The sequence below is a fragment of the Xenopus tropicalis genome, chromosome 1 (genome assembly GCF_000004195.4).
Source record: "Xenopus tropicalis strain Nigerian chromosome 1, UCB_Xtro_10.0, whole genome shotgun sequence".
Taxonomy (NCBI): Eukaryota; Metazoa; Chordata; class Amphibia; order Anura; family Pipidae; genus Xenopus; species Xenopus tropicalis.
This window is the reverse complement of record NC_030677.2, coordinates 202,404,857-202,417,009: the sequence shown is the minus strand read 5'-3', so window position 1 is coordinate 202,417,009 and position 12,153 is coordinate 202,404,857. Positions and strand designations below refer to the sequence as shown.

At 39.5% G+C, this 12,153-nt stretch overlaps 1 protein-coding gene across 4 annotated transcripts in view; it reads left to right on the top strand.

Annotated features, from left to right (window-relative positions):
• Nucleotides 1–12,153, top strand: part of wdr7 (WD repeat domain 7) — a 228,509-nt gene that overhangs the window by 180,738 nt on the left and 35,618 nt on the right. For all 4 annotated transcript variants that reach the window (XM_018090767.2, XM_018090674.2, XM_012956678.3 and 1 more), the window contains 2 exon segments: nucleotides 194–276; nucleotides 6,057–6,156. In XM_018090767.2, the coding sequence (XP_017946256.1) occupies nucleotides 194–276; nucleotides 6,057–6,156 (183 nt within the window).

Here is a 12,153-nt window from a genome sequence, read left to right as displayed (position 1 = left end):
TGAAGCTCATGGAGGGTGTTATTTTTCCATAAAAAAAAACAAAGTATGGATTGTAGTACTTTGCCTGTATCATGCAGTTCTGCCTGGTAAATCTTTATTATTTGCACTCAGTTCATTTTAACAAGCCGCCTGTCTTATTAGTTTGCTCCCCTCCATTGTTGTAATCTGTTTACTTGTCCTTTTGACTCAATAGGTCATGGATATCATAATGTACTGCCTTGAAGGGTCCTTGTTAAAGAAGAAAGGACTACAGGAATGCTTTCCTTCCATTTGCAAGTAGGTTCAGCTGCTTCACTATATGTATTTACAGATGCCGAGTGTATGAGTTTTCTTCTCAGTCTCAAAAGTTGGCCATACACAGGCACATTTAAACTGCCAATTTAGAACCTTCAGACCTATTCTGTCCATCTATGGGGCCTCCAACGGACCTCCCTGAAAAATTTGTCTGCTCAGTGAGTAGCACTTTTGCCTTGCAGCACCAGGGTCCTCCGTTCAATCCCAGCAAAGTGGGCTATCGGCAAAGAGTTTGTATGTTCTCCACGTGTCCTGGTTTCTTCCCACATCTCAAAAACATACGGGTAGGTTGATTGGCTTCCAACTAAATTGACCATAGTGTGTGAGTGTGATAGGGGCCTTAGATTGTAAGCTCCACTGGGGCAAGGACTGATGTGACCTGTGCTCTGATAAACTTCACACTTTACTACTGCGCTGCAAGTTGGAGTGATATCCCCCCTCCCCCCAGCAGCCGATCAGCAGAACAATGGGAAGGGAGCAAGATAGCAGCTCCCAGTAGGTATCAGAATAGCACTCAATAGTAAGAAATCCAAGTCTGGCTTGGGACTTCCCCAGTTACATGGGAGTAGGAGAAACAATAGGTTAGCTGAAAGCAGTTCTAATGTGTAGAGCTGGCTCCTTCTGAAAGCTCAGACTCAGGCACACTTTACTGCTGTGCTGCAAGTTGGAGTGATATCTCCCCCCTCCCAGCAGCCGATCAGCAGGACAATGGGAAGGGAGCAAGATAGCAGCTCCCAGTAGGTATCAGAATAGCACTCAATAGTAAGAAATCCAAGTCCGGCTTGGGACTCCTCCAGTTACATGGGAGTAGGAGAAACAATAGGTTAGCTGAAAGCAGTTCTAATGTGTAGCGCTGGCTGAAAGCTCAGACTCAGGCACAATGCACTGGCGCCTACACACCAATATTACAGCTACAAATTGAGCACCGCATAATCTCATTAAACCAAAAGCTAAATAATTCAGAAGCCATAGAAGTAATAACCAATCACAAGAAGATACACTACCAGCTGGTCAACCTAATATATACCTTTAGAGTGTTAGCACTATTACAGCCTCTCACCAAACATGTTCAGCCATCACACATCAGCACACTATTATATATATTTGTATTTGCTTCAGTAACCTCTGCACGTCTCATAGCCCGCTCCGTACAGAGCCATGGTAATAAACTTACACATGCATAATAGGAAGATGCTCAGTATATTGCAAGGTTCCACAGCAGTTTATGTTTAATTCAAGGCTGTGTTTGAGTTTAACAGAAATATGAAAGTAAATGTGCTGCGTAGGACAAATTCAATGCAAGTTTTGATGTTAAAAGTTAAAAAAAAAAACAACAATCTCCCGCCGAGATAACCGACGCTGTGCCTGGCAGCATAATTCCTCCGTCAGATTATTGAAAACTAAGCTTTTATTGTCTTGCATCTTAATTAACTTGCTCTTCGAAATGGGGCACGGAGATGAAATCCTTCCTGTAAAATGTGAGTTATTTGCTACCCAAACCTCTATTAAATCTAGCTGTTAATATCTCGGAGCTTTAGCATTTGTATGGTAAGCAAATCGCCAATTGCGTTCCAAGGTGAAGATGGTTGCCTCATTGTATATGGATTATAAATTGGCCTATATTCACTCACACACTGTTTTTATATCAATATTAACATTTATTTTACCAGTACATAGAATATTGTGTGAACTTAGAAGCCACTACATCGTCTTATTACTGGAAGAAGATATAGCAGTGGCATGTAATGTTCATGCTTTGGGGGTGTCTTTGCCTATGTTTGATAGCAGACCAATTAGATTGACTTGAGTCCCTTAGTAAGTCCTTCCTTCCCATACAGTATATAGCAGTAGTTGCCAAAGAACAAGGTTTCCTATGTTGTAGTACAGGGATCCCCAACCTTTCTTACTCCTGAGCCACAGTCAAATGTAAAAAGACTTGGGGAGCAACACAAGCACCATAAAAGTTCATGGAGGAGCCAAATAAGGGCTGTGATTGGCTATTAGGGAGCCTCTATGCACCCTATCAGCTTACAGGGGCTTTATTTGGTAGGGAATCTTGTTTTTATTCAACCAAAACTTGCCCCCAAGTCAGGAATTCAAAAATAACTACCTGGTTTGGGGGCACTGAGAGCAACACCCAAGGGGTTGGTGAGCAACATGGTTGGGGATCACTGTTATAGGACTTACCACCTGTGGCCGGTCCAAAGCAAGGGGAGCAACTAGAAGGTTAGAAAATTGTGGTGAATGCTTATATGTTACATAGTTAAGTTGGGTTGAAAAAAGACCAAAGTCCATCAAGTTAAACCCTTCCAAGTGAACCCCAGTGCATCCACATAAACCTAACCTCTAATCTAAAAGGGGGGCCTCCGGTGCACTGATTTTTATGGGGAAAAAAGAACACACCTATCTGTCTATAATCCCCTCTAATGTACTTGTACAGAGTACATGTTGTCCTAGATATCCATGGAAGCTGATGTTTAAAGGAGAACAGAACCCTCCCTCGGGTCTTCAGTATGGTTTCCCATACTGTAGGACATACCCCCTTTGGGTGGCCCAAGGCAAGAGCAACGTGAAGGTCAGAGATTTGTGATGAGTGCTCATATGTTGTCTCAAAAATGTCCTACCTTCTTGTAGCGATCTCCAACAGAACTAGACCTGACCTAGATATCCATGGAAGCTGATGTTATAGGAGAACAGAACCCTCCCTCGGGTCTTCACTTGCCATTGATAGTAGTAATTGCCACAGAACATGGTTTCCCATTATGTAGGACTTACCCCCTTTGGGTGGCCCAAGGCAACAGCAACGAGAAGGTCAGAGATTTGTGATGAGTGCTTATATGCTGTCTCAAAAATGTCCTACCTTCTTGTGGCAATCTCCAACAGAACTAGACCTGACTGTTGTAGACTGCAGTGTTGGAATGGACCTCGGCAGGCTACTTAAAGCCACCAGGCAACCTGAGCTCTGTGTGCTGCTATTGGAGTTCATATGAATGGTCGTACGGTGAGACCCACCAGAGAACTTCCTGGTGAAAACCTCATACACTGTAACTTGCCTTTGTAATGCAGGTTTTTCAGTATATCACAGTACAGCACATCACTTCATGGGCCTCTGCAAATGCTGTAGGTAAAGGAAGATGGAGAATAAACCTGCTGGGAAAAGGTTACCGAACGCCATTTAATATGAGCAGTGACAGCCAATTTGGAAATAGTTCTGTTTTTGCACTTTATAATGGCATAATACTGCGCTCCCAGTTTTGCTGTATTTTACCTTCTGAGCATCAAGAAGTATCTAGTAAATGAAATAGGCATTTCCCTCAGATCCTCCTAGCAACTGCTCCTTTCCCCCATGGGGAACCAGACCCCAATTTAACGGAAGATCATCATAGTCACTTATTCTCAGTGATTATTGAAGTCCCCCACTATCTAAATAAAATTGCCATTATGGATGAGTTCTCTAGCTCAGTACAGGTATGGGATCCATTATCCGGAAACCTAATATCCAGAAAGCTCCAAATTACGGAAAGTGTATCTCCCATAGACTCCCATTTTAATCAAATAATTCAGATTTTTAAAATTGATTTCCTTTTTCTTTGTAATAATAAAACAGTACCTGTACTTGATCCCAACTAAGATATAATTAGCCCTTATTGGGGGCAGAACAGCCCTATTGGGTTTATTTAATGGTTAAATGATTCCCTTTTCTCTGTAATAATAAAACAGTACCTGTACTTGATCCCAACTAAGATATAATTACCCCTTATTGGGGGCAGAACAGCCCTATTGGGTTTATTTAATGGTTAAATGATTCCCTTTTCTCTGTAATAATAAAACAGTACCTGTACTTGATCCCAACTAAGATATAATTACCCCTTATTGGGGCAGAACAGCCCTATTGGGTTTATTTAATGGTTAAATGATTCCCTTTTCTCTGTAATAATAAAACAGTACCTGTACTTGATCCCAACTAAGATATAATTACCCCTTATTGGGGGCAGAACAGCCCTATTGGGTTTATTTAATGGTTAAATGATTCCCTTTTCTCTGTAATAATAAAACAGTACCTGTACTTGATCCCAACTAAGATATAATTACCGTATATACTCGAGTATAAGCCGATCCGAATATAAGCCGAGGTACCTAATTTTACCTAAGAAAGCTGGAAGAACTTATTGACTCAAGTATAAGCATAGGGTGGGAAACTATATGGTATCCACAATGATACCTTAAGAGTACTACCCCCTTAGTTCAATCAGCAAGCTAAAACACAAAGAGTTAAAATCCTTCAAAACTATGGTTTATATAGAATATAAAGTGCAATGTATAGTGCAGAATGGGACAGGTGAGGATGGGAGATGAAGATGAATATGGGAGCGGGCCAGGGCACTGGAGGGTCTGGTTCCAGGGGGCCTAATTTGCACACAAAGGAGAGAGGGTGCTAGTCTAGAGGGACCCATGGCACCCAACTCGAGTATAAGCCGAGGGTGACTTTTTCAGCACATTTTGGGCACTGAAAAACTAGGCTTATACTCGAGTATATACAGTACCCCTTATTGGGGGCAGAACAATCCTATTGGGTTTAATTAATGTTTTATTGATTTTTTAGTAGACTTAAGGTATGGAAATCCAAATTACAGAAAGACCCCTTGTCCCGAATACCCTTGGTCCCAAGCATAACGGGTCCCATACCTGTACAATAACCATTTGTCCCAGCATGCATCAGGAGCATAAAGATTTAATAAAATCTTAACATTTCATTTGTAAATGTTAATGAGCACTGAGGAGGTGTCCTATGTGTATAACTAGGAAAGGAGGGACAAATTGGGGTATGCGTTCTCTTGATAGCTGTCTGAGAAGAAGGACATCTATTAACTGCCCAAAGAGTTCTCTTTACTGAGAAATTCAGTTTTCAGTCAATTCTGGGGTATTGAGGTCATAACATTTCTTTTAATGTCCAGTTACCCTTTCATCAATCTGTTTGGTTAACCAAGAATGGAAAAGAAGACTTCTTCTATATAATCAGCTTCGACCTAGCCATTTATTGCCGGGTTATAAACCTGTCCCTTTTTTTATAGACAGAATTGATATTGTATCTTATCGTAGTATAGTAATGATAGAATGCTAAATTGTTTTTTTCTCATCACATTATTCTCGGGTGAAGAAGATTAGCTGGAAGCAAAGATGTCTACTTTTTGAAGGCATTCTCCCTGATAAATATAGACGCAATCGGTGCAAGAAGGCCGTCCCAGGCCCAAACGTTGTAAATAATTCTCAGTTGTTAATAATTCTCAGTTATAAATAATTTTCAGAATTATAGTAGAGTCATTACTATAGAGTTATCGCATCAAGCTCAACATTTCTAGCCTACGGTTAGGAGCAAGCTATGTACTGGTACCGGAACAAAATGTAAAAGTGTCATTATATGGGCAGTGCCATCCCTTCCATATGTTTGTGAGCTTTTCTATTAATTTTAATGTGACTGCCAAGTACAAGGTGCAAGACAAGTAGCATGATAAAAATATTTATTTATTTATTACAACCATTTTTGTGCCTTGCATGACAAGGAAGCTTGTTAAATGACAATTTCTGTATTGTATTTATGTTCTTAATGGTCAGATATTGTTACCCTTCTTCCTGTTCTTTGTGTTCCGTCAGTTTTAGCATAATCAGCTTCTCAAGTTCTTTCTTTCTGTTCTGCCAGGTTCTATTTGGTTCCACCTGGTCAGCCACTGATACTTTCCCTCATTTTCATTGTGTTCTACCAGGTTCTACATGGTCAGCTACTGTGAGCGGAGTCACCGAATAGCAGTGGGAGCCCGCATTGGCACAGTGGCCTTGTATGACATTCGCACAGGAAAATGTCAGGTAAGAATATATCCAAATAACACTGTGTAGGTCCGGGGTCCCCAACCTTTCTTACTCATGAGCCACAGTCAAATGTAAAAAGACTTGGGGAGCAACACAAGCACCATAAAAGTTCATGGAGGTGCCAAATAAGGGCTGTGATTGGCTATTAGGGAGCCTCTATGCACAATATCCGCATACAGGGGCTTTATTTGGTAGGAAATCTTGTTTTTATTCAACTAAAACTTGCCCCCAAGTCAGGAATTCAAAAATAACTACCTGGTTTGGGGGCACTGAGAGCAACATCCAAGGGGTTGGTGAGCAACATGTTGCCCCTGAGTCACTGGTTGGGGATCACTGGTGTAGATGGAGTTGACATCATGGGCATCCGCAAATAGGGGGCAAGTGCCCCCCACCTGGAATTTTAAAACCTCACAGAATGGAGTAGGGAGGGTATAACTAACACCCCAGATTAAATACAGCACAGCCAGACACCCTTTAAGATCCAAAGGCACTGGGCAATGTTACTACCAGTTAGAAACATTTGTCTTGCCACAGTAAATGTCTGTATAGAGTTAATGGAATGCTCAATGCACATTTTTAGTGATCTTTTTGCAGTGATTATAGCGGCATGTCATAGTAACATAGTAGTAACATAGTAAGTTAGGTTGAAAAAAGACATACGTCCATCAAGTCCAACCATAATGCCTATATATAACCTGCCTAACTGCCACTTGATCCAGAGGAAGGCAAAAAACCCCATCTGAAGCCTCTCTAATTTGCCACAGAGGGGAAAAAATTCCTTCCTGACTCCAAGATGGCAATCGGACCAGTCCCTGGATCATGTCTGTGTTTTAATATGCTGGTTATCTATTTCCTGTAGTAATTATACTGGCACATCTGGGGTTAATATGCAGATTATTCACTTCCTGTAGTAATTGTACTGGCATATTTTGGGTTAATATGCAGATTATCCATTTTCCATAGAAATTATAGGGCAAGGCTGGGGTTAAAATGCCCATTATCTATTTAGTGGTTTTACTGGCTTGTCTAGGGGTTTATGTGCAGATTATCCATGAACCAACATCAAAAATCTGAAAAACTAGAAAATTTTGAAGCAAAGAAATATTTTCCAGGGAAGGGACATTTGCCATTGACTTCTACATGATCTCGACAGGTTTTAGGTGGAGAGTTTTCACATTCGGTATTGTTACACTGAATACATTTTTTAAAAGTTGTGACTTTTTTTCCTGCGACTTTTAAGCGGTTTGCGACTTTTTTGGTGTCAAAAACCCAGACCCAAAACTGTTGTGGGTTAGTAAATGTAAAGCAACTCGAGAATTCTCAAGAACAGTTAAAAAAAAGAGAGATGTTCATTCTGACCAACACTTTTGCCCATTGGTCTCAGCAGCTTTGAGTTCTGAAATGTTTTTGTCAACGTATCTTTGCAAGAAGATCCACAAAAAAATTGATAAACATCTTTAAAAAAAATCTCAATCTGTGGGAGGAATTTTTTGTCCTGATGAAACTACATTTTTCCTTTGGACTAATAACCCTTTATTGACTATCCCACAATAAAATGGCAGACCCAAGTGCTTCTCATTGCAATTGGAATACAGCTATTGATTATAGTCTTAAATGAAGCTTCATAATATGTTACATGTATTTATATATATATATATATATATATAATATATATACAGTGGTGTGAAAAACTATTTGCCCCCTTCCTGATATCTTATTCTTTTGCATGTTTTTCACACAAAATGTTTCTGATCATCAAACACATTTAACTATTAGTCAAAGATAACACAAGTAAACACAAAATGCAGTTTTTAAATGAGGGTTTTTATTATTTAGGGAGAAAAAAAATCCAAACCTACATGGCCCTGTGTGAAAAAGTAATTGCCCCCTGAACCTAATAACTGGTTGGGCCACCCTTAGCAGCAATAACTGCAATCAAGCGTTTGCGATAACTTGCAACGAGTCTTTTACAGCGCTCTGGAGGAATTTTGGCCCACTCATCTTTGCAGAATTGTTGTAATTCAGCTTTATTTGAGGGTTTTCTAGCATGAACCGCCTTTTTAAGGTCATGCCACAACATCTCAATAGGATTCAGGTCAGGACTTTGACTAGGCCACTCCAAAGTCTTCATTTTGTTTTTCTTCAGCCATTCAGAGGTGGATTTGCTGGTGTGTTTTGGGTCATTGTCCTGCTGCAGCACCCAAGATCGCTTCAGCTTGAGTTGACAAACAGATGGCCGGACATTCTCCTTCAGGATTTTTTGGTAGACAGTAGAATTCATGGTTCCATCTATCACAGCAAGCCTTCCAGGTCCTGAAGCAGCAAAACAACCCCAGACCATCACACTACCACCACCATATTTTACTGTTGGTATGATGTTCTTTTTCTGAAATGCTGTGTTACTTTTACGCCAGATGTAACGTGACACGCACCTTCCAAAAAGTTCAACTTTTGTCTCGTCGGTCCACAAGGTATTTTCTCAAAAGTCTTGGCAATCATTGAGATGTTTTTTTAGCAAAATTGAGACAAGCCATAATGTTCTTTTTGCTTAAAAGTGGTTTGCGCCTTGGAAATCTGCCATGCAGGCCGTTTTTGCCCAGTCTCTTTCTTATGGTGGAGTCGTGAACACTGACCTTAATTGAGGCAAGTGAGGCCTGCAGTTCTTTAGATGTTGTCCTGGGGTCTTTTGTGGCCTCTCGGATGAGTTGTCTCTGCGCTCTTGGGGTAATTTTGGTCGGCCGGCCACTCCTGGGAAGGTTCACCACTGTTCCATGTTTTTGCCATTTGTGGATAATGGCTCTCACTGTGGTTCGCTGGAGTCCCAAAGCTTTAGAAATGGCTTTATAACCTTTACCAGACTGATAGATCTCAATTACTTTTGTTCTCATTTGTTCCTGAATTTCTTTGGATCTTGGCATGATGTCTAGCTTTTGAGGTGCTTTTGGTCTACTTCTCTGTGTCAGGTAGCTCCTATTTAAGTGATTTCTTGATTGAAACAGGTGTGGCAGTAATCAGGCCTGGGGGTGACTACAGAAATTGATATTGAAATTGAAAATTGAAATTGATAAACCACAGTTAAGTTATTTTTTAACAAGGGGGCAATCACTTTTTCACACAGGGCCATGTAGATTTGGAGTTTTTTTTCTCCCTTAATAACGTAAACCTTCATTTAAAAACTGCATTTTGTGTTCAATTATGTTATCTTTGACTAATAGTTAACGGTTTTTGATGAGCAGAAACATTTAAGTGTGACAAACATGCAAAAGAATAAGAAATCAGGAAGGGGGCAAATAGTTTTTCACACCACTGTACACACACACATATATATCTTTTTTTAATGAATTTGCTCTCTATAACTATCACTTTAAAATGGCACTTTAACAATAGGATGGGGAAAAAATGAGTGAGATAAGATACGGTCCTTTTGCTTTATGGGTTAAAGTGGCAAGGGCAAACAAAGCCAGAGGGAAGATTTCCGTTGCAGATCCAGCCGTGTATATATGTATATATATGTTACAGTTTGCACTTAGCCGTGCTTTTTATCAACACCTCTGACCTTCCCAAGCACTTTACAAAAATGGCTGCTGATATGGAGATACAAAGTGAAAATATTTATTGATTTTGTTGCTTAACCCTTTCTTTATAGTTTTTTTTTTTATACTTTTTAATGTAACTCAGAATTTGTTTATAAAGGTTTAATTACATTTTTTTCTAAAAAAAATCTTTAAAAAAACTATTTTAATATATAATACAAAAGAAAAATCCCACATTTTAGATTTATGTTGATTTAGAAATGATATATTATATATATATTTACCCTATAAGCAATGCCTACAGATGGGTAGGTTTTAATTCACTGTTTACAGACATCCATTTTATACTCTTCATGCTATACATTATTCATAAAGCTGAGATTTCAGCTCTTCGGCTGCCTAAATGTAGATGGGTCATGCTCCCCTTTCCAGCATGTTATCTGTCAGCTGATATAAGGATCCCGGAGCCCTGAGATATGTTATACGCTTGTATATTTATGGCCAGTAGCATTTCAGGCATTTCTATGAACACTTTAGTCTAACAAATCCCTAGTGACCTCTGAAGTAGAGCTACAAGTGCTTTAATATAGGTCAATACAGACAATAAAGGTTAAATTGTGTAGACAAATGTGTCACTCCTTCCCCCGAAACGCAAAAAGGCAAAATAAATATTAAACTTTACATTGTATAGGCCCTGGAAGGCAGTGAGCTGTATAGAACACAGATAAAAACATCAGTATTTTGCAGAAAAATCCACACTTTTGAAACCATTCCCAGCATAACTGTTACATTCTAATGTATGGAAGGGTTAGCTCAGTTTAGTAATACTGTATATGGATTGCTCAGTTTAGCAATACAGGTATGGGATGCCTTATCTGGAAACCCGTTATCCAGAAAGTTCCGTATTACGAAAAGGCCATCACCCATAGACTCAACAGTTCTAAAAAAAGAAAACAGTTCTAAGATATAATTACCCCTCATTGGGGGCAGAACAGCCCTATTGGGTTTATTTAATGGTTAAATGATTCCCTTTTCTCTGTAATAATAAAACAGTACCTGTACTTGATCCCAACTAAGATATAATTACCCCTTATTGGGGCAGAACAGCCCTATTGGGTTTATTTAATGGTTAAATGATTCCCTTTTCTCTGTAATAATAAAACAGTACCTGTACTTGATCCCAACTAAGATATAATTACCCCTTATTGGGGGCAGAACAGCCCTATTGGGTTTATTTCATGGTTAAATGATTCCCTTTTCTCTGTAATAATAAAACAGTACCTGTACTTGATCCCAACTAAGATATAATTACCCCTTATTGGGGCAGAACAGCCCTATTGGGTTTATTTCATGGTTAAATGATTCCCTTTTCTCTGTAATAATAAAACAGTACCTGTACTTGATCCCAACTAAGATATAATTACCCCTTATTGGGGGCAGAACAGCCCTATTGGGTTTATTTAATGGTTAAATGATTCCCTTTTCTCTGTAATAATAAAACAGTACCTGTACTTGATCCCAACAAAGATATAATTACCCCTTATTGGGGGCAGAACAGACCTATTGGGTTTATTCAATATTTAAATGATGTTGAGCAGACAAGTTATGGGGATCCAAATTACATAAAGATCCCTTATCCAGAAAAACCCAGGTACTGAGCATTCTGGATAACAGGTCCCATACCTGTACAGTATATAGATGGCTCAGTTTGGCAATATGTTGACTAATTATGACCATAGGGAAATGTAAGATGAAGAAGATTAAGTAGCCACTACTTGTGTATGAATACAAAATCTTAAATGGGATGTTTGCCTTTTTTTTTTTTTAACACTCTACTACTTAACTCAGCATGTACCATTTTATAGATTACTATATACATACAGTTATACATGGAAGGAATGTTCTCTGCATGCAATAATCTATAATATAAGGTCTACTGACTAAGACATACGGTATGAGCTACAGCAGGGGGTGCCCAGTACATTGATTGTGCTCTGCCAGTCAGTCTGCTGCAAATGGCTGATAGACACTGACATAGTATCCTATGTTCTTCTTTGCATACTATTTGTCCAATCCAGCTCTATCTTTTAAATTCAATAAATGTCCCCTTGTGATACACTGTACTCAGTTATAAGTGTCACTGTCACACTGTCTTTCTGCATGGGGCCCATGAGTGATACTAAAACGAATGGCTGAGACAGACAGTTTGTAGCCTTGTGTCTCTCATATCATTAAAGTCAAGTGGCAATTAGAGCAACCAAGAGTACCAAAACAGAGATGGTAGACACAGCCTCAGAGCAAATCGAAGAATTGTCTACTTCTACGGGACCGTTATGATGCAACCGTTATGATGCTTGTTGTGCACCATTGTAGGGACGGAGCTGCTCCACGGATGGAGATAGAGGCTGAATTTACTCTTTAAACTGGGAACTATAAAGTAGGACAACCTGTTGGGGAATCC